The sequence below is a fragment of the Schistocerca americana genome, chromosome 2, assembly GCF_021461395.2.
Source record: "Schistocerca americana isolate TAMUIC-IGC-003095 chromosome 2, iqSchAmer2.1, whole genome shotgun sequence".
Classification (NCBI taxonomy): Eukaryota; Metazoa; Arthropoda; class Insecta; order Orthoptera; family Acrididae; genus Schistocerca; species Schistocerca americana.
In genome coordinates, this window is record NC_060120.1 from 836,272,910 (window position 1) to 836,296,393 (window position 23,484).

Here is a 23,484-nt window from a genome sequence, read left to right on the forward strand (position 1 = left end):
TTGTAAATAGCCCTTCACTCCCTGTATTTTACCCCTGCCACCTTTTAGAATTTGAAAGAGAGTATACCAGTCAACATTGTTAACAGCTTTCTCTACGTCTACAAATGCTAGAAACGTAGGTCTGCCTTTCCTTAATCTTTCTTCTAAGATACGTCGTAGGGTCAGTATTGCCTCACGTGTTCCAACATTTCTACGGAATCCAAACTGATCTTCCCCGAAGTCAGATACTACCAGTTTTGCCATTCATCTGTAAAGAATTCACGTTAGTATTTTGCAGCCGTGGCTTATTAAACTGATAGTAATTTTCACATCTGTCAACACCTGCTTTCTTTGGGATTGGAATTATTATATTCTTCTTGTAGTCTGAGGGAATTTCACCTGTCTCATTCATCTTGCTCACCAGATGGTAGAGTTTTGTCGGGACTGGCTCTCCCAAGGCTGTCAGTAGTTCTAATGCAATGTTGTCTACTCCCGGGGCCTTGTTTCGACTCAGGTCTTTCAGTGCTCTGTCAAACTCTTCACGCAGTATCATATCTCCCATTTCATCTTCATCTACATTCTCTTCCATTTCCATAATATTGTCCTCAAGTACATCGCCCTTGTATAGACCCTCTATATACTCCTTCCACCTTCCTGCTTTCCCTTCTTTACTTAGAACTAGGTTTCCATCTGAGCTCTTGATATTCATACAAGGTCTCTTTAATTTTCCTGTACGCAGTATCTATCTTACCCCTAGTGAGATAAGCCTCTACATCCTTACATTTGTCCTCTAGCCATCCCTGCTTAGCCATTTTGCACTTCCTGTCGATCTCATTTTTGAGACGTTTGTATTCCTTTTCGACTGCTTCATTTACTGCATTTTTATATTTTCTCCTTTCATCAATTAAATTCAATATTTCTTCTGTTACCCAAGGATTTCTACTAGCCCTCGTCTTTTTACCTACTTGATCCACTGCTGCCTTCACTACTTCATCCCTCAAAGCTACCCATTCTTCTTCTACTGTATTTCTTTCCGCCATTCCTGTCAATTGTTCCCTTATGCTCTACCTGAAATTCTGCACAACCTCTGGTTTAGTCAGTTTATCCAGGTCCCATCTCCTTAAATTCCCACCTTTTTGCAGTTTCTTCAGTTTTAATCTACAGTTCATAACCAATAGATTGTGGTCAGAATCCACATCTGCCCCTGGAAATGTCTTACAATTTAAAACCTGGTTCCTAAATCTCTGTCTTACCATTATATAACCTATCTGAAACCTGTCAGTATCTCCAGGCCTCTTCCATGTATACAACCTTCTTTTATGATTCTTGAACCAAGTGTTAGCTATGATTAAGTTGTGCTCTGTGCAAAATTCTACCAGACGGCTTCCTCTTTCATTTCTTACCCCCAATCCATATTCACCTACTACGTTTCCTTCTCTCCCTTTTCCTACTACCGAATTCCAGTCACCCATGACTATTAAATTTTCATCTCCCTTCACTACCTGGATAATTTCTTTTATCTCATCATACATTTCTTCGTCATCTGCAGAGCTAGTTGGCATATAAACTTGTACTACTGTAGTAGGCATGGGCTTCGTGTCTATCTTGGGCACAATAATGCGTTCACTATGCTGTTTGTAGTAGCTTACCTGCATTCCTAGTTTTTATTCATTATTAAACCTACTCCTGCGTTACCCCTATTTGACTTTGTATTTATAACCCTGTATTCACCTGACCAAAAGTCTTGTTCCTTCTGCCAGCGAACTTCACTAATTCCCACTATATCTAACTTTAACCTATCCATTTCCCTTGCGGGTGTGCGGGGGTGGGGGGGGGGGGGGGGGGTTGAGGGGGTGGAATGAAGTACATATCCATTAAAATCCTTGACCAACTATCTAGTTATGGTTGTGTGAATTTGCCTTATGCTGCTGTGTAAGGCGTGTGACCTTGAAGCGGACTTAGCCGCTGAGTGAGGCTGCCGGGCAACACGGGCCCTAGTATTACTAGGCCCGTGTTGCTGGAAAATCAAGATTGCGCAACACTGATAAGGCGTGCTGGCTCTGTGCGCGCAAGTGGGGGCCGGAAGTTCTGACATGGTGCTTTATAACTGTGTCTGGAGGCAGCAGCATGTTCATTCGACTCGAGGCAGCCGCACGAAGCACACAGCCATGCCGTACCGTCGCAGAAGATACAGGAGGAGGAGCACACTACCAGTGTACAAGACAGTGGATACATTTTCAATTACACCAAATGAGACTCAATCAAACTCAAACTAAATTCATATCTCCTTGAGAACTTTTCTTGTGAAAGCCGATCGTGTAAATTGCCAGAATTTAAAAATGTTTTCATTGTGAAAAGGATTATATTTGTAAACCAACTGACATGTGCATATCATAGTGAGATATTGCATATATGGTCAATGAAACATGCAAATAACTACCTCACAGTGAAATAAATATTTTCTGCCTACTTTTCCTAAACAACCATTGATTTCACTAAAAATTTTAGTGGTATAATAAACATGTGGTTGACATATTTTCCAGGTAATAATTTATTATATTTTATTAAATGTCAACCAGTTTGAAGCCATAACCAAAGGTGGAATGATGGAAAATGATTAATTTCCACACAACAGCATGCAGAGAGCATAGAGTGAATATGTTAGTGAGCTGAGAGTCCTTGAGCAATAGACTTGTAAACAGGGACTAGGGACAGCCCAGATCCTCACAAGTAGTCTGAGGTTAATGAATATGAGAAGCAAAGTTCTGGAAAAAAACAACTGAAAGGACTCAAGTACCCAGTATTTGCCAGGGACCTGTGTGTGAAACATGAAGCAGAATGTTCTTATGATGAGCGAGTGGGAAAACATGAATGAAGAGGGCATTATACCCACTTGCAGGAGCTGTTAAATAAAAAGTGTTCAGAATTCCATCATGGTCTTTGGGTTGACGGGAGTCAATTGTCTGTCAGTCTTTAAATCTATAGGCAATGAAATTATGTCAAAACACAGAAATACATAGTGTTTCAGAAATTATTTTCCACGGCAGCACTGCTACTAGGGCAAGTACAAGGAATAAAAAATAGTTTCTCATCAATTAAAAATTTGGAGATCTAGAGATTAAAAGTTACATCCTGCTGTCGAGTCACAGACTGCTTGGAGCTAATAGTACAGAAAGCTGCCAGATGACCAGCCACCTACAAGAGTAGATGCACACATTGCAGAGAGGTGGTTAGTTGGTTACTTACATGTTCCATGGATCTTGTAGTGATGTGGAATGAATTATTTTACATTCAAATTGAAAATTAACTTGTACATATGGTTACAGTCTGAACTAAGTTTCCCTGCCAACAAATATTGTGACATAAGCCATGAACTGATGCAAAGGAAACAGAAAGCTGTTGCAGCTAGCCAGCCCACCTTTGATAAAGATGCTATTGATTAAGGCGACCACCATGATTCGTCCAGAGTCTAGGACACCACTGACAATTAGACATAACTCCTTGTGCTATACGACAACCAGGTAAAAGACCATAGACTCAAAAAAGGCTTAGATTTTGGCAATATAAATTTACCATTTGTTTAACATATAATAAAAAATGCCTTTCTGGTGTCAAGCTATCCAGTTTGGTTTACAGTACAACAGCAATCCCACTCCAAAGTTTCAGTTATCATCTCACTTTGAGGCCATGCAGTCAAATGCCAATGTAGGATTTCACTTGTTCCTGGTAGTTGCAACTTAATTCATAGACTGCAATTGACAAAGGAATGGGATTAAACTTTTCTAAATAGAAAGTGAACTACATAAAATCCATTTGACTCATTAGTGTGTGTCAACTACTAAAATTATTAGTACACCATAAGTTAATAGCTGTAATTACTTGCAAGATAGGACAGCATTATTAGAAAGACAATATTAATAATATTACAGCTTGAGCATATTATTTTATTGTAATCTCATGCTTTTTTCCATCAGTTAATTTCTGAATTCCACATATAAACTCATATTTACAAATGTAAGAGCATAATCACCTTCTTCCACAGCTTCTGTGGGTATAGTCTCTGAAGCAGATCCATCTTCTGGTATAATTCCTGAAACCCTTAATATGTCACTCAAAGTTGAATTCTTATTTAGCTGTTCTTGACTGAGATCGAGAACAATAACATTTCCCTATAACAACAAAAACCTTTTCTTAGCACACTGAAACTGACAGTATAATGAGTCTAACAATGGAAAATCCAGGCTGGAATATCAACAATATTACCAAAAGGACAGATAGCTACTTTCCATAAAGGCGACACATCAAGTTGCATGCAGGCACGATGAAAAGTCTTATGTATTAGCTTTTAGCCAAAACCTTCTTCAGAAAAGAGAGTGCACAAAGAAGAAGAAGAAGAAGAAGAAGAATGCTTTGGCTTAAAGCTAATATGTGGAAGAATGCTTTGGCTTAAAGCTAATATGTAACAGTATTTTCACAGTGAATGTCTGCAACTCAGCTTGTAATCTTTACAACACGAATAAAATAAAGCCCCTTTTCTTACATGAGTTGTGGTTGCTGATAAATTTCCACTCTGCTGGGTTGCAGGGTGAACAATATGAGATGATTTTACCAGTGACAGTACAGATGAGTGGTGGCCTGCAGGCATCCCTGATTTTCCAACCAATACCTTGCCAAGTATTTCCTGGAATAACAGAGTTAGAAAATTTCAATGAAATAATGACAAGAGTTAAAACAGTAACGCTCATATGTGTAACTTGAAAATGACTACAATAAATCATTCAGTGCTAAGCACCAAATTTCACAAAGCTAGTATTTGCATAAAATCATTCAATAATTATTGCATTAATAATTTCACAAATTTTGAAGTGGAAAAGGGAAAATAAGTCCCCTTTCAACACTGATAATATTAATAATACTTTCATTACGTTTTAATGATAGAGTTTAACTAACCTTTCCTCCTTGAGGCAGTGTAATGCTTCGACTTAAAGCAGAACCTGAAGGCTTTTGTACCAATATCACATTTGGTTTTCCACCAATACCTTTAGAAACATTGCTGTTTTGTGCAGAAATGTGTACAGTTTGTAATGGCTTAGAAATGTTTTTTGTAATCACAGTTGTTGGTGCTGTACGGATCTCGGACACCGAAGAGTTAGAATGTGGTGCAGATGCAGTGTTGATAGTCACCATGCGGGATACAGTACCTGCTGAAAAAGCATATATCTTCTAGAATAATTTCTTATAAGTAAAACTGTTAAGCCTTAAAATATGTTATTTGACAATCTGATTCCATTTTTCCATCAATTTTCTTAACAAAAGTTCCAGTTGCCGTTCTCAGGTGCTACCTGTGATGGCATAATACACATCAATATTGCAGCATCTAACCATATATCAGTTCAAAGCTCTTTGCTGTGAAACAACATCTCTGACCATTACATATATTGTGGTTCAAGTGACAATGACATGGTTATCATGTTTAAAATAACGGTTGTTAGTGCTGTAGCTCAAGCATGCCAGCTTATTGGGAAGGTAGTTGGAACTTATACTGTTGAAATATCAACTGCAGAAACGGAGTGCTTCAGTGACTGCACATCTGAAACCTAATGAATCAGGAAGTCTGTTAAGCACATGCCAAAGTGCATATACTGTATTGGATGAGACTAATTTCTTCAAAAAATGTCATCATACAAATTAGAAACATTATAAAGTGAATGGATAGATAAAATATCTACTCAGCAAGCGGTGGCAGGAGAATACACACATACTAAAAGGGGTGTGTGTGTGTGTGTGTGTGTGTGTGTGTGTGTGCGCGCTACTCACCACTTAATCGGATATGCTAGCAAAATAATACAGATATGGTTTCAATATATTTTACATTTTATAAAATAACTTCACACACACACACACACACACACACACACACACACACACACACACAGGGAGGGAGGGAGGGACAGAGAGAGTTCTAGGAACGGTATCAGCAAACTTCAGGCCATGATGTAATGCATGTTTTCATAAAATGCTGTTTTGTGGCTATTAACGCTTGAGTGGGCGATTCGTTTTTCATAGCACGAGCGGGTGTGAGGTGCACTTTGCAGGCATAAAGAATAGCTGCCTTTATGTTATCAAGCTAAACACTTCTGAAGAAAATTCTAGTTTAATCTTAGTTTAATTAAACAAAATAGAACAAATTGGCTAAATTACTATTTAATTAAACAATAAAAAGCAAACCTTTCATTGTATCACTCTGTTGCCGCACACAAGAATTAAACCATAGTAATGATCCATTCGAAGTCTTAAACAGTCAGTTGCATCGGATCACTTAAACGATTATTAATTATCTCATAGATTACTGCCTAATTGTGGGACTGTGCTACTAGCTCCGATTCTGAGTCTTTTTTTTGCAGAGATTGTAATTTTTTTCCACCTAGTTCGCAGTTTATTTTATATTACTGCTGCTCACTTGGCCATATGACAACACAACTTATTACTGTGTTAGCTGAGGCAATAATGAAGAATAGATACAGGCTTGCAATCATAAAACCACAATGGAATCGTACAAAACAATGTTATCTGTGATCGGCACACTTTATACACAGGTGTGCCCACTCAAGGGTTAAAATGGTATTCTAATTTAATTTTGGTATTATAGTGGTGTAGGTTACAGTTTAATTTTGAATTATGTTCATTCTGGTTTTTCCTGTTTTACTGAACAATACCAATTTATTAGAGAATAACTTAACTTTAGGAGGTAAAATTTTTGAAACTGTCAACAGGAACGTTAAAAAATGGATGTACGTGAAACTATCATAGCTTTCAGGACAATTCTTCCTTGTGGAGGTAAGTGGGGTAGGTTGCATAACGTTAAAAATTGAAGGACAGGCCACTGAGACCAGAGAATGAGAGCAACTAGGTTGTTATGAAGATGAGGGCAGACAAAGGTAAAGGAGAGGCATCAGACAAAGTAGGAGTCAAATGCAGTACATTAATAAGCACTGTGCCAATTTTAGTTCAGATATGATGGGGGCAGAGAGAGAAATAAAGATGGATTACAAGAAAGAGAAATGAAATGAAGAGTACACTTAAGAATTAGAAGAAGAAGATGTGGAGGAAAAACTCAAAGCAGAAGAAGGGGGGATGGGGTGGGGCAGGATGGGGTGGGGAGGGAGGAGAATGAGGGTGATGTATATATGTAACACACTAGCCAATTCCTCTTTCTTTACCACCTAGTGCCTCACTCGTCTCTGTCGATGCCACCTCCCTGTACACAAACATTGCCCAATGCACAATATCTTGCTGCTATTGAACACTACCTTTCCAGATGCCCGTCTGACTCCAAATCTACAGCTTATTTTCTGGTCACCATGACAAACTATATCCTCACCCACAATTAATCTATATCTACAACTTCCTTTCTGGTCACCATGATGAACTATATCCTCACCCATAGTTACTTCTCCTTTGAAGCATCATCTATAAAAAAAATTAATGGTACAGCAATAGGCAACTGCATAGCACCATCCTATGCCAACCTATTCATGGGCCATCTAGAGCAGGCCTGTTCACCAATCTGCTAATGTGAGGTGGCTCGCCATCACACCACAGAACAACTGGCTAGCTCACAGTGACATATCCCAGGAAAGGGTGGAGTGAGTGGAAGGTAGTGGGAAAAGGGATAGGCACAAGATAACTTCCCAACAAGTCTTAATTCTACGGCCAATAATGTCACATTCTATGGAGTGCACTGCTTTATGATGGCTCATTAACACATTTTGTAGCACATTTATTTTCTAAGACTGTTATATTAATGAGAAATGACAACAAAATAAAACATTCCTCAATATTTTAATGGGGGAAGAACATGAGGCAATTCAGTATGAAAAATGATATTTCTTAATGATTCATTCAGCCTTGTGATGAATGCCATTTTAGAACCAAATTTAAATTGACACCTACATTTCATTACCACTTTATTTGAATGTTAAACATAGAAATACAAGATGTCAATTAATATTATTCATTTTGCTATTCAGTACAATATCAATGTTTGGTACCACTTTCTGACCACTGCTAACTCCAAGACAACTTTTAAGTTGAAGTCTGGCAGTGAGCCTCTGTGGGTAGATATCGTTCCTTCACTGCAGAGAAATGTTGCTCCCACAAGTATATAGATTGAAGCACTGGCATAACCCCAGCTGCAGACTTCTAAAATTAAGGAAATTTATGTAGAGGAAATAAATGTCTGTGAGATTAATTTTGCTATGAAAATTATCATGCAACTGTCACATTGTATTTCTGTAAGTTCTAAGTGCGGCCCAGTTTAAACACTGTCAATGCCAACTGAAAATCAATGAAATTCCGCAATGCTTTGCACACTGAAAATCAATATGGTAACTTGTCTGAACTGCAGATTAATTTGTTGAGTGTTTCTTCATGAAAAAAAATTATATATTTATTCATAGTGGAAATGTTGGGGGATATTATTCAGATGTCTATTTCTTGCTACCGTACGATGAATAGTTATTTCCACCACATCACTTAACAGCACTTTCTTTAATTTTTGCAGCTCCGCTTCTCGCTGATCACTTTTTAATTGTTCATAATTGTTTGTGGGGAAGGTATTGTAATATCACTGTCAATTGAATTCTTTCATTATGTTCAGATTTTTGAAACACTCTAAGCTCTTCAATACACGTTCACATACCATAAACACACACTAACGAGTCTTAAATTAATGTTGGTGTGTCTCAGCTTCACTTTGTAGTTCCTAAGCCAGCCGTAATCCTATTTTTCATTGATTTAAACATGCTACATTCCACTTTAAGCACTGCACCACAAGTATATATCACCGTAAGTACATATCCTCATTTTTAAGGTTACGCCAAACCTATCTATGACCGTTGTTCTGAAGATAGCATTTCCCCCTGTGCTACATAGTGATGTCTGACCACCCTCTTTTACCACAATTGTCATTACACAGGCTGTGAGTGAGCATAAGTTCTCTTGTTCGCCTAACTGCATGATCTAGAGGAATACTTCTTAACCACCCAGAATCCCAAATCCATCACCTGGTGCAGATTCATTAATGATATCTTCATGATCTGGACAGCGGTGAGGACACCCTCTTCAAATTCCTCCATAAACTCCACACCTTCTCCTCCATTTGGTACACCTGATCCTCCTCAGCCCAACAAGCTACTTTTCTTAACGTTGACTTCCACTTCAATTGAGGATAGCTTCATCAAAGGTGCTTTACACTGTAGGAGGAGACCAAGGCTAGGCCCAGAATACACTAGCACAGAGAGCTGATCAAACTAGTCTTCGGACTGAAGACCTCAATGACAATGACAATAATGATGGCAACAACAAACAACAACTTACAAGTAAAGAGCATTACCAAGACACTTTATTTTTACATTTAGATATGAGACTGGTAATTTTTCCTGCCAAAGTTGAGTCAAACCCACTTTTTGTGTAATTTGCTCTGTAAGACCCATCTGTTCTTTCTCTGTGATGCTAGTACATTTTGAACAGAGTTTATGAGACAGTGTACTTTGACACCTTAGGCAACATATGTTTTAGAAGTTTTTGAGCAATTTCTTGAACACCATGATTAAAAGTGTATATTTCTACAGTGCTGAGTAATGGATATCAGAATATTGATTGTATGGTATCAACTGAAAGACAGCAAATAACTTTTTTTTTAAAATTTATCTTGTACACAAGAGACCCAGCACAGAAAAGTACTAATGGATTATGACTACAGCAAAACAGCACGCTGTTGCAAAACAGCACACTGTTATTTGAATATTTCTGTTGAAGTGGTTATGGCAAATAACTTCTGGTAAACCTTCCGGGATGTAAGGTCGTGGTCCATGAAACTCTCCAGCTCCTAACCATCTGAACAAATTCAGGTAATCTGCAATATAGGATGCTAATTTATTAGCCTGTTCAAAACTCTAAATAAAACAACATTTATTTACATCTAAGTAACTGTTTATTTGCAAGATAAATATTGATGAGAAGAAAGTCACTGTTTCTTCGAAACAGACTTCACAAATGATGAAATGAACATTGTGGAAGCAGTTCTTTTTGGTGCAGCACAAAATATGTCTTCATATGATGTAGTTGGCATGGAGAACTTCTCACAGCATGGGAAACAAATCTTTTTCAGAACTTTTGTTTTTCAACATTAATTAATGAAATGCAAAATGTGTCTTCATTATGGCAAAGAAATTCCTGCTGTTTAGTTCCACAGGGCGTAATAAAACAACCAATTACTGATGTTGAATCAAAAGTGCCTGTGGCAGCTGGACCACAAACTAACTGACAGCTACAGTATACAGCAGTTTTATTCACTACATCAGCCACACAGGGAGAGTGTCCCACCAAAATATCTAGCAGGAAATAAACTTGTCATCCGGAGCATGGTCTTTGGTAAGGTTGTGAGTCTCTTTTGGATGGTAGTACTTGTTTGAGGCTGATGTTGTTTGTAAGGTAAAAGTGTAAGTGGCATTTCTGGAAATTAGTATGCCAGTTTTACACCGCTGATTGACACAATAGCAATTTTACCATTTAGTACAATGTCCAGTGTTCATTCTCTTCTTTCAGTCACTTTATGTGGGCCTGTGTATGAAGCTTGTAGCGATGGATTGACACTGTCTGTATGCAACATAACATGTGTGCTTTCCAGGTCATGATGCATGAAGATAGGCATTGTTCTGTGTCAGGAGGTTTGATGTTGGCAAATGCGTCTAAGGTGATTCCTCGAGTGACAAATTAAATCTGATAAGTCATGGCTCGGTAGCTGTGAAGATCTCAGATCAATGAAGTCATCGAGCAGCTTAAGTGTTTTGCCATATACAATGCTGAAAATTAGTCTAAGTCTGTTTTGTAAGCAGTGTGGAGGCCAATTATGACAATCTTGCAATCATGTCATTGCTTGCTGGGTAGTAACAGATTGTCCATAGATGGAGAGTGCCACAGAATTTGCTGAATTGCTTAACTACAACTCAAAATGTGTAATTTTGTGCAGCAAACAACTGAATTCAGAAACACATTTTGAAATGAAGGCAGAGGTTAGCATCTCCATTGATATGTTGTCAGATGGTGTAGCTTTCACTGAATGGGTAAACTGATCAATGGTTGTTGTCAGGGAACAAATTACTTTGGTGAAATGATGTATTGCACTGGCTTTTTTTGAACCAAAGAATGATGATCATCACTATAAAAGCTTATTTTCATAATGCATTAGCCAATCTACTTTTTGGATATGTATCTTATTTATGTGCAAAAATCAAACAATGGAAATCCTGGATCGAATGTAATAATATTATGAAAAGGAAAGTTGCTACTCACCACACAGCGGAGATGCTAAGTCACAGATACACTCAACAAAAAGACTGTCACAAATAAATAAGGCATTCATCAACAATAGATGTAAATACACAAAACACACACACACACACACACACACACACACACACACACACACACAACTGCAGTCTCAGGCAACCGAAAATAGTGCGGTGAGCAAGACTGAAGAATAGGAAGTCTTATCTTCTGAACAGACTACTTCACCACGTGATATTGTGGTAAAGAACCAGTGGAACATGGCATGTGGCGACCATGACAGGACTGAGAACAAATATGCCAGGGAGTTAATAAAAGAACCAGAATAGTAAACACAAATTTGAAATTTTAAGGGAAACGGGTGACTTGTGGGTACATAGATTTGTGGGAGTTGATATCTGTTGTCAACAGTAATGGAGATCAAAGGCCAAGATTGCGCAGCAGTGCAAAATCAATTGCTAGCACTGTGAATCAAGTGTTTTGAAAAGGTTTGGAGTGGCCAATGAGCAATTATTAAATCCTTTGACTACAATTACGATGGAGAAGAAAATTACTAGTCCATGTGTCGGAAAATTCAAGTATGATTAAGAAGGGCTTTGATTGTAATAATACCATGACCAATCTACAACAGCAACTGCAGTTCGCAGCTGTAGCTTGTCAATCTACAGTGGCTACAGTGTCAATGATGCACCCATTTTCAATGATGCAGCATGACCCACACACCAATCCAGCTTCCCGCCGGCATTAACACACGGCAAGATTCTGGTGAGCTGTATAAAATCCAAATTGATTAGTTTCCAAAACATCTTTTTTGCATCATGAGTGAAACTGCAAGTAGTTTTGCAACCAAGATTTATCAGTGTATTACAGTGACATAGCCTAGCCCTGTTACAATATTAAGATGAGATTAATTAAAATGTGTTAGTGTAGGCATTGTATGCCAATTGTGACAAGAAAAATGGATGTGGACATCCTGGGCTGGTTCAGAACATTTAGTGAGAATCTTGAGTTAATTGTCACACTTGGACAAGCAAACACAACACTAGAGAATTTAAAAAAGAAATAAAAATGACAAACATGATACTAGCACATACTAAACAAGAATTAAAAAATAAAGTACAAACAACAAATGCCATACTAGAACAGCATATCAATGTTTTAACTAGGAAAAAGCCATGAAACACAAAACAGCATATTGCAGTTATAGACAACACTTTCCAACTTACCAGAGGAGATAAATTAGGAAATATTGAAACAGTGGTATTTAGTTAGAAATGAAGGGAATGAGTAGTTTAGAGATGTGATCAAGGATTTGAAACAATTAAAAGAATTAACTGATATGGAATTTAGCACAATACACACTAAAATCTCATGCACACAAGTAAGGTTAAGTGTGTTGGAACAAAGCAAAGATTCAGATGTAGTCACTATTTCAGGCTCTACACTTCCTGGTTTCGAGAAGTGTATCACTGACCTATTTGATTACAAAGAATGAGAAAGGACTGAATTATCTGTAGATACACATCACTGTAATGTGGTAACAAACAGAGCAGAGAGCGAACCACAGAATTTTGGATGAATTAACTGAGACTAAGGATGGAATCTTGGAGGAGATACTTAATCCAAGCACAGATGCCATACCACATGTAGGTTGAGAAAGGAACAGGAGGTGGCAATTGGTGTCCTTATGACAGAAGTTTCTGAAGTAACAAATTCTTATACAGTAGATTTTTAGCAAATATTTATATGTACCTCTGAAAGGTACTTACGAAGAGTTAAGCCTTGAGCACAGTCTGTGTCAGCAGAGGTTGGATATGAGTGAATGTACCAAAGTATATTGTGGTATTTGTTGTTGATGTGAGTAGTATTTCAACAGGAATAGGTATTTGACTGTAGCATTATTCTATGAAAGAGTTTCACAAAAACCAGCATACAATTCATTATCTGTAGAAGCAATAATGTTTATTAATAGTGTATGCTGCATAATTTTAGGCATGCTACTTTATGTAGATGCTTGATTCTCAATAGGAAGAAGTGTACTGTCCATTGAAAGCATTGGAAGCCAAGATTTAAGATGTGTCTATTGCCCAAATCCTGAGGATAGTTCAGTCATTTTATGGTGCTGATGACATCGCATGGCACATCTGATGCTGTGTGCCTCTCAAAAACTAGTATCTTAACTGGATGCATTTTTATTTAGTTTATGATGTTGGTTAAAATTGTTCAATTTTATTTACTCTTATTTACTTATCTGAGGCAGTGGCATTATGTATACAGTTACTGTTCTTTGTTTATTGTTGGAAGAGAGGAACAGTATTACAGATGAAGTTGTCTCACTGTGTAATGTTAGCAAAATGCAGCAAATGTAGATGTTTAATATAACTGCTGGCTCAGTGACAAGGTATAAGATTTAAGTTAAGTCTATCCCTCACAAGCATTAGAGGTAATGCATTAATAGACTGGGATTTAATATTTAATGGTAATTTATTATACAGAAGGAATTCTTCCAAGCATGTGGGGCACCTTATGTTACATCATTATTGGTTTTATAAATGGAAGTAAACGTTAACAAAGTCGGAAAAGATAGATTGCTGCTTACTGTAAAGATGACATGTTAAGTTGCAGACAGGCACAATTAAAAGCCAGCTACACATAAGGTTTTGGCCATAGCCTTCATCAGAAAAAGGAACACATACAATTCATTCTTGTGTGAAAGAATGGTGTGTGTTTCATTTTCTGACAAAGGTTGTGGCCAAAAGCTTATGTGTAAATGCCTGTCTGCAACTTAATGTGTCATCTTTACAGTAAGTAGCAATCCATATTTTCCTACATTGCTGGTATTGAAAACTGAAGTAGATGTTACTTTGACCTTAGCTGGTAGTAATGATAGGACATTTATGTTGAGAGTATTTAATTGTGGGGCTGAAGCCTTGATTATTATTTATTTATTGCTATCTGAAAGAATAATTAAAGAGATACAAAGATTAACCTGGGTCTATTGTTCTATGAAACAAGTGACCTGTGCACAGATGATCCCAGAGTTTCAAGCTATCCTTTATGAATTACCTCACTTGTCAACTGGACTTTCCCCAGAAGTAGTACTGAATAAAAAGTTCATAGGAGAATGGCTGTTCAATTTTTTTTGTTGGTCTGAAATAGAAGAGGTACCACCTAGAAAATTACAAGAAAAGTTAGAAAGGAATTTAAATACACATGCACAATTTCGAGTCCAAGAACATAATTTAAAAGCAAGTGCTCCTTATTTCAAACACAATGAAATGATTTTAGTGGAATTCTTTCATCACAGTACACAATTAAAGAAAGAAACAAGCAAGTTTTCCCATCATTGTGAAGGTCCCTATAAAAGTATAGCAACTCCACAGCTGAAGTCTGTTTTCTTAGTATACTCTTTGAGTGGAAAAGAGAAAGGTCTCTCTCTAATATGGATATGATCAAAAGATATGTGTCATAAGAAACACACCTTTCCAATTAACGTAGTTTTACATGAATATGTGGTAAACAACAGAAATTAAGTAACCTTAGACTGCAGAACCTAGACGAGTTATTTCTTTTTTCAATTGGTGCTGGATGTTAGCTCCATCACTTTTGATGAGTGAATCAAGGACGATATACCATTAGCTATGAAGTGTAAGCATGATGAGCTAATATCCCCCTGGGTATGAATATGGGCTGTACTAAGATTATGTTACCTTGGAGATATATGTTTATAAGGAGAAGGCAGAGTTGTAAATACTATTAATACAATATCATACTCTAACCAGTATGTATGTATGGTGTGATAGAATGATAGGTGGACCCAGAGGAAAAGAATGACCTATATCTGAGAGAAGAAGGATACGTAAATCTGGACACTATTGCTGTGGACAATTAAATGACTGTGTAGAGAGAATCTTTCTGTGGAGAGAAGTGTATCTTGACAGTTACTATGTAAGTTGGTACCTTTACTTTCGAGGTTCTTCCAGAGCACTGAAGTACATGAATTTACCTGATTTTCTTAATCTGTTTCATATGCTAATTTAAAGATGACATTATTCTCCATATTTGATTATGAGATGACCGACAAAAAATACTTGTTGATTGTTCAAAACATGTAACTCTGCTGGTTTAGGGGCACTTTATGAATATTGAAGGTGTTTGATAAGGAACTGGCCTCATAACAATGAAATGTGGTCTTACCTGTAACAACTACACAGGGCAATATCCCAATCTGGATCTGTGAGTTTTGTGGAGTCTTGTACACTCCTCCTACAGGAATCTCTCTCTCTCTTCTTTTAAGAGTATTGGAGATGATAAGTAACACAGTTTGGTTTACAGGAATTTTCTATGGGAGGTTTGTATGATTTAAGCCACTAAATTTCTGGTGCCTATATGGATGAAACCAAGGAGTTTGTTCTGTAGGGTGTGTAAAACAATTTTATCCTCCATCTCATAAGTGAAGAACCTGTTAGAAAGGGAGTGCAATGGTGGGGGCCACGAGTGGGGTGAGAGTTTGTATCAGTATTTTCTTCTCCTCCTGGAGTACCTTGACTATCTTCCATCTTTACCATATTCAATAGTCTCCATTATGGACTCCTTCAAATGAAGCTGGATTCACAGGCTTACCAGAAGTGTAGCACACATCCAGTAATTTTCAAAAGTTTTGTGAGCATGGCTGGACGAGCCTGAGTGCTGGAATAAATGTACTCAATCAGAAGAAATATGGACAATTCAATCACATGGCTACTGGACTGCGGGTCCCTGTAATGAGTGAAGCATGAGAGAAAACCATGAAATATTGTAAAAAGCTGTTTAATGATCCATATGGGTCATAAATAGTTGTTACACAAGGTCCCATATCTGTAGTAAAAAGTGATTGCCAGGCAAAAATGTTAAGAAATTTAATCAAAGTGACAGTAAGGCAAATACATGTCTATGATTACTAGTTTGTAATTCATTCTAGGGCATTCCCCAAGTAATAAACACAAATAAGTATATTTACTACAAATGAATTACAATTGCAGCAGTTATAATGCATCAAATATATATGAACTATTGATATTTTTAGGAAAAGGTTTACAACCAGTTTTGAACTTTGAATATTTACTGTTTGGTTATGATGAAATCATTTGCCAAAGAGGAAGGATCCATAGTGTAACATATCATTTTGGTGAAGTGATGTGTTGCACAAGCATTTTTCAAACTGATGAATGATGACTATCACTATTAATATTTTCATAAAGAATTAGATAATCTACTGTTTGGTTGTACATTTTAATTATATTCATGTATCATGAAATGCATGGATGCAGCATATCTGCAAGCTGGGACTGACAATAAACATCATACCACATTTGCAGTACTGCTGATTGGGCAGTTAATTCCACATTGTAGGGTCCTACCTTGGAGATATGGTGTGAGCTATAGAGGAAGACCAGCCGTGACAACGCCTATGATGTCATGCGACAAGAGAAAATGTTTTTCTAATGTATTTGTGGTGTTCTGAATGCTAAAACAACTTTATAATTAATAGTAACTGTACACAAAAGTACAATGTACAATACATTCATTATCAAAAGCATCTTATTTATTTTGAGAATTGGATGCTGGATTTGTACTCTTAACTTCCCGCAGTAACTGGAGTACCTTGAGAAATGGACTCTGATTGGAAGAGGTCGGCGAATGTGTTGATATAGTAAGGTGAGAAAGACTGAATAAAAGGAAGTCTTAACTCTCGATCAAACTTTACTTTGCCACCTGATACTACAGTAAAGAACCAGCAGAATATTGCACAGTCAATAGATAACGTTGACCATTAGGAGGAGAAGTGCACCTGCAATATCATGGTGCACATGCATGAAATGCACTACCATGTCTGGAAACTCTGGAATGAATGCATGCATGCATGTGACAGGCTATTTTACTGCACTGACACTGAAGGCTGCACAAGCCCACTCATGAGAATTCTTCTGAAAACCAGGCCAGACAAATGATTCTGGCACCACATAAGTAGATGACATGACACCAGGGTGGCACTGCCAATAGAGGCTGTTGACATGTCTGCGGAAAGTGGTTGGCAGTAACAGGCAAGACCTGCCACTGGAAATGTCACAATACAGTTGGACATTAGAATCAGGCATTTCAACAAGCTATAATTGAAAGCTGGGTGGTAAACTGTGCAACAGCTTCTGAAGTTCCTCATCAAATTCATACGCCTTAATGAGCTGAAGATATTCAATAAATTTTTTTTATAATGTTAGCAAGGGACAGGCAGTCAGTGACCAAGTTGTCTAGACCAGAAATCTGGCTGATATGAGTGATGAAATGTGCAATAAATTCCAAACGGCTGTGGCTTCCACCTTTTCTGGTGTCCCTTAAGGAAAATTAGGTGGTCCAAAAAGGTGATCTGAGGTTTGTCAAAAACGTGTTTGACTGTGTTCAACATCAAATTGACGTGTTCTAGATGTTTGAAAATCACCAACATGTGTTGCTGATGCAATTCTGCTATGGCTGAAAAGATAAGGGTATTACCAGGTATACAAAGTAGAATGACAGTCCCTAAGCAGTGTGTCAGTGAACCTGTGCCATGACTGAATGGCAATACACAAACCAAATATCATATAAAAACTTTCAAATAAGCCAAATGGATTGATTATAGCAGTCTTTGGATTGTCTTTGTTGGTCACACGAATTTGCATAAAAGCCTTTGCATCATCCAACATCCAAACACAGCTTCACCACTGAGAATACAATTGCAGTCCTTTAACAGAGTCACTGGATATCTCTCCAAAATTGTTCTTGCGTTCACCACACTGGAATCACTACATGGACATCATGTGCCACCCATTTTGGTACAAGATGGGGGGCAGAAGACCGAGGACTACAAATAGGGCGAATAACAGGTTCCTTTAATATTGAGTTAAACTTCCCCTTTGCAGTTGTGAACTAGATGTCTAGGATGGCATGAAATTGGTAGTTTGATGAAATGCACATTGTTGTGATGTACTTCCCTCGAGATGCCAGGTGATCGGGTTAGTGAGCAACTTGGTACCTGCTTTCTAACGCATACTCTGGCTTGGTGCTATGAATCTTGGGACTACGTCAGAACCCAACAGCAACATGTCTGGTGAAGCTTTCAATGAGCTGTGCATTTTCTACACCAGCTAGCAAATGACAATATGCCAGGAAGTAAGGTTCCATAACATCCACAACAGTAAAATTCCAGATGAAGGCATGACGCAACCATCCAAGTCCAGCTAGCTGTTGCCTACCGTAAGTGTCTATTGCTGAGTTGCAGAAAGCAGAATGAAGTTTCTGGTGGCAGTCATATAGGAAAATATGTGGGTAAATGTAAAAATCCAAGTTCATGTCCAATAGCAATTTATGTCCAGTCTTCCGGTTACTAATGCAGTGATGCTGAGAGACTTGAGAGACTGTCCTGCAATCGGATGTGCCTATGTCCAACTGCTGCTGCTGTTTGGATAGGTGCGAGGTGAGGTGCACTTGTGTGTCTGATCCCCCCACCTCCAGTGAAACCAACAGATTGTAGGTGACTGCTCTGCTCCACTTCAAACTGATGGGTTCATACTGCAATGAATGGATGATCTTGACCTCTAGCCTTGCTGTAACTGTGTTGAGACAGCATTTTCCTCATTTGACTAGCCAGTGCGGCCACTCTGACAGGCCATTGTAATCTGCCACCGTCACTGCTGATGACTGTTGCATGGTATCACTACAGTACTGATCAATGGTGGGATTATACATCCTGAATCCTGTCAGCCAGATCTGGGATGGCATCCAAGGGCATTTCTGTCTTTGATGCTACTGTGGCTTTAACCTGAGTCAGAAGACAGCTACTCCAGAGCATATGAAGTGATGTGTCTGGTACAGTTATCACTTTGACTTTACCATGCAAGTGCCTCAGGTATTGTGACAGCTTCCTGTCTCCAATATCTTCTTGCATTAACAGTGGACATATGCACTCCTCTTGTGATGCAGACGCTTGGTGAATCAACACTGTCTTCAGTTTACAGTGTGATTCTTGTGCAGGAGGTGCTATGATGTCTTCAACTTTGGCCGAATTGTGGTGGTCAAGCTGACTGACCACTAGAGCCAACTTGGTAGAATCTGTGGTTATTACTGCATATTAAAAACAAGCTTCCACCTGCACAAACCAGAGTGCTGGACTAAGAAGACAGAAAACTGGACCTTCAGCACATGTGGAGTCTTCCATTTTAGTAGTTTGTGGTCACTCACGACAATTTGTACTTCTACTTCTAATAACTGTAGGCTTATCACATCGGAGTCATCAATTGTAAGAGTGGCTATTGCATATAACTGTCTGAACAACTTATGTGTGTTTGTGCAGGTAATCGGCCACTATAGCATGTAAATTTATTAGCACTCATAGAACTCAAAACACCACCTTTATTTGCAAGACATATATTGATGAGAGGCAAGTCACCAAGTCTTGTAAACTGCAGTCAAGTCACTGTTCGATCTAAAAAACTTCACACACAGTGTGATGAACAATGTCGAAGCAGTTCTTCTCAGCACAGCACAAGAAGATACCTGGATGTGAGTGATGTGGTTGGTGCAGATAACTTCTCATAGTGTAAAAAAGAGTCTTCTTCAGAATTTTTGTCTTCAAAATTAACTAATGCAAGGTGAAATGTGTCTTCATTTAGGCAAAGAAGTTCTCACTGTACACCTTCATGGAGTGTCATTAAAGAAATCTCAATGCCAATTTGAGAGTGCCTCTGGTGGCTGCCCTTTGAACTAATCAATAGTTATGATATACAGTAGAAGACTGTCTTATTTGCTACATTTTCCAGCAATGAAAAATCCATGATGAAATGTAACAATATTGTGAAAAGGATAGTTACTACTCACCATATAGCGGAGATTCTGAGTTGCAGATAGGCACGACAAAAAGACTCTCACAAAATGAGCTTTTGGCCAACAAGACCCTTGTCAAAAACAGATGACAGACAGAGCTTTCTGAACAAATCATATAATTCATGATTAATTTAGTGCAAAGTTTTTTAATGTGATCTGTTGTCATTTTGAAAGAATGGACTTACACCACTTTCAACATAAAAGGTCAGTATTGTAAAATAGTAGCATAGGGTGTTTGAACATGACTGCTGCCACCCGGCAAGGAAAAGCAGCACTGCCAGATGAACAAAAGCATGAATACACGCACTGCCCCACAGTGAGAAACACAATTCTCAGCACTGACATGAATGTGTTAAAATTAACATGGTGTTTTAAAATTGTATGTATAGCTACCAAAAATTTCAAAACGGTGTACGTATAATAAGATATTGATCACTAATCTGCACTAACTCGAACTGAAGCACATAGTACCAACAATAAATTACAGAAGTTATTATTGCCTGTATTGAGATTATTTTCACACAATGATACCATTAATCAAGGAGAGAATAAGAACAGAAATATAAATTTTCTGGAGCTGTTCCCGTGAAGTTTGCTTATGAAAACAAGTGTGTGTGTGTGTGTGTGTGTGTGTGAGAGAGAGAGAGAGAGAGAGAGAGAGAGAGAGAGAGAGAGAGAGAGACGGAGAAATTTATAATCTTCCTTCTCAAGATATGACCGTCTGCCGGGGTTTACCATTACCGTCTTTGTGGAATTCTTACGGTCAGTGTTCACAGTCATGTATATTTTTTAAAGGACATAATATTTACTACTGAGTTTAGAAATCATTTATTTCACAATTGCAATTTCAACCTTTGGGCCATTTCCAAGTGCTAATGCAAAAGATTTTGTTTCAGCTTACATCAGACTAAAATTCTCCAATATGTACCCATGTCATCGTCAGAAATAGCATTTTCATTGTAGAAAATGTACAGAGCTTTACACTTGCCTGATGTTACTGTATTTCTGCAAAGAAAAGGCTTATTTTTTATGATAACCTTCATACCTGTCACAGGATTTTAGTCTTTCACGTGCTGAAGCAAAATCTTTTGCAGTAACAGTTGAAAATGGCCCAAAAGCCAAAAATGCAATTGTGGAATAAATAATTTCTACAGTCAGCGGCGAATATGATGTCCTTTAAAATATTCTTTGTAGAAGATTTTGAAGAATGTGATTTACATTATGCTCCTCTATGACCAACTTGTTTTTATAGGTATGTTGGTGAAGTTGTTCTAATCTGGCTTTATGGAATGGATGCACTAAATCAAGCTTTGGACTTCAAGAATTACACACGTATGAACCTCAGGTTTACAATAGAATAACAAATGGAAGGAAAGTTGCTAGTTTCGGACTTGTTGGTTGAACGTAAATTGAATCAATGCTTGGATCATTCTATGTACAGAAAGCTGATCCACACAGCTCTTTATCTAAAAGAGCACAGTGTCCATCATCCAGTTCACAAGCATTCTGTCTTGAGCACTTTATTATATAGAGCACCTCAATTTGAGGTCACCATCGGCTTGGATCTGAAATAAAACACCTTAAGAATGTATTCAGGAAAAATGGATACAAACCACATAAAATTAGAGCTGCATTCCCTGGTAAACATAGCCACAAACCTATCCACCCAATGGAAGACAGTAACCCACAGCATCCCTTCCATTCTGTGAAGTGAGTTCAAGCAAGATTTGGCACATATTGCATAAATATGGTATTAGACCATTATTTCAACCAATGTGAAAAATTGCAGAATTGGTGTGTCCAGTGAAAGACAGCCTGGATTTGAGTGTCCATTGTCCACAATGTGCACAATATAAAGCAGAATATTCGCACCATAGCCAAGTTCTGCACTGAACATAAATGGCACATTAAGTACAGAAATCTTGAGGAATCAGCAATAGCAGAACAAAGTCTTAACAGGGATGCAAGATCAACTTTGAGAAAACAAAGGTCCTCTCCCACAAACTGACTGACTGGGATTCTGTAATAAAGGGAAAGGTAGAACTTTGCATATGCCATCACAATTTTAACAGAGACGGAGCAAAATTCAAAACTCTTAAGGGTCCAGGTGATGCTAGGGGCAGTGTCCTTTTGCCTCTCAGTAGTGGCCTTTTGGGAAGGATGGCATACCTTCATAGTACCTATTTCTCACATTTGTGCATGCAAATCCAGGACCCAAATAACGTCACACCACCAACAGAAGTTAGAATCTCCAGCAATGTCACCCAACTGATAACAAGCTTGAACGCCACTATAAAGTATGCAGACAATCATCTCCCAATAAAAAAGATAGTGATAATCTTTGAAAGCTTGAGTTTCAACTCCGATCTGACAGAGTCTGAAGACCAAGATGATTTTATACAAGGATGTCACCACAAAATACTTTGATGATACCATTATCCATTTCATCTTCTTAAAAAAATCATCATTAGATGATTTCTTCAAAATAAAGGAAAACATGGATTGTCAATTACTAAGAAAGACAATACTCTGAAGCATGGAGCATCTCGTATGGTGAATTCTAATCATGGATAATTTTTCAAGTCTAGTATCAGAGGTAATTTCATACTGTGACATCTACCACCCACAAGCGAATGGTCGCACAGAATGCTTTAAGATGTTGGCAGATATGCTCTCGATGTACATTGATGTTGAACACAGAGATTGAGATACAATACTACCCATTATGAAATTACTTACAACCCAGTAAAGCAAAGAAGTACAGGCTTCATATTGTTTTTCCTGCTCCATTGTTACGAGATAAAAATGGCAACTGATATACTGTTTCTGTATCAACTGGATGATACTCAGACTGATTATGTGACGCATTTCATCACCAGGACCAAAGAAGTAAAACAAATCGCTCTTATAAGACCCTGGATGCCTGGGAGAAAGATCGAGAGTGATATAACATCAAGCTCCAGCCAGTGAGATACAGCCTGGGAGAGTTAGTTAGGGGTTTTTACACCTGCACAAAAAAGGGGGACTATAGGAAAAGTTTTTAAAGTGCTATTTTGGGCCATATCGTATCCTTTGTCACTTGTCAGATGTCACATACGAAGTTGAGACTTATGACCCTTCATCAAGAAGACAAAAATGCAGAGACAATGTCTATGTCCTCCGTATGAAACCCTACTAAGGTTCTTGAGGAGCACATTGACGATTAGGGCTTTCCGTTTAAGGAAAGAAGACCCGCTTGATGACTGTCAAATTTAGATGCAA

At 38.0% G+C, this 23,484-nt stretch overlaps 1 protein-coding gene across 1 annotated transcript in view; it reads right to left on the bottom strand.

Annotated features, from left to right (window-relative positions):
- Positions 1-23,484, bottom strand: part of LOC124595554 (BRCA2-interacting transcriptional repressor EMSY-like) — a 324,488-nt gene that overhangs the window by 117,913 nt on the left and 183,091 nt on the right. The window contains exons 11-13 of the mRNA XM_047134334.1: positions 4,930-5,183; positions 4,520-4,660; positions 4,010-4,148 (exon numbers count right to left, since the gene is read on the bottom strand). Coding sequence (XP_046990290.1) covers positions 4,010-4,148; positions 4,520-4,660; positions 4,930-5,183 — 534 coding nt within the window. The remainder of the gene's footprint in view (positions 1-4,009; positions 4,149-4,519; positions 4,661-4,929; positions 5,184-23,484) is intronic.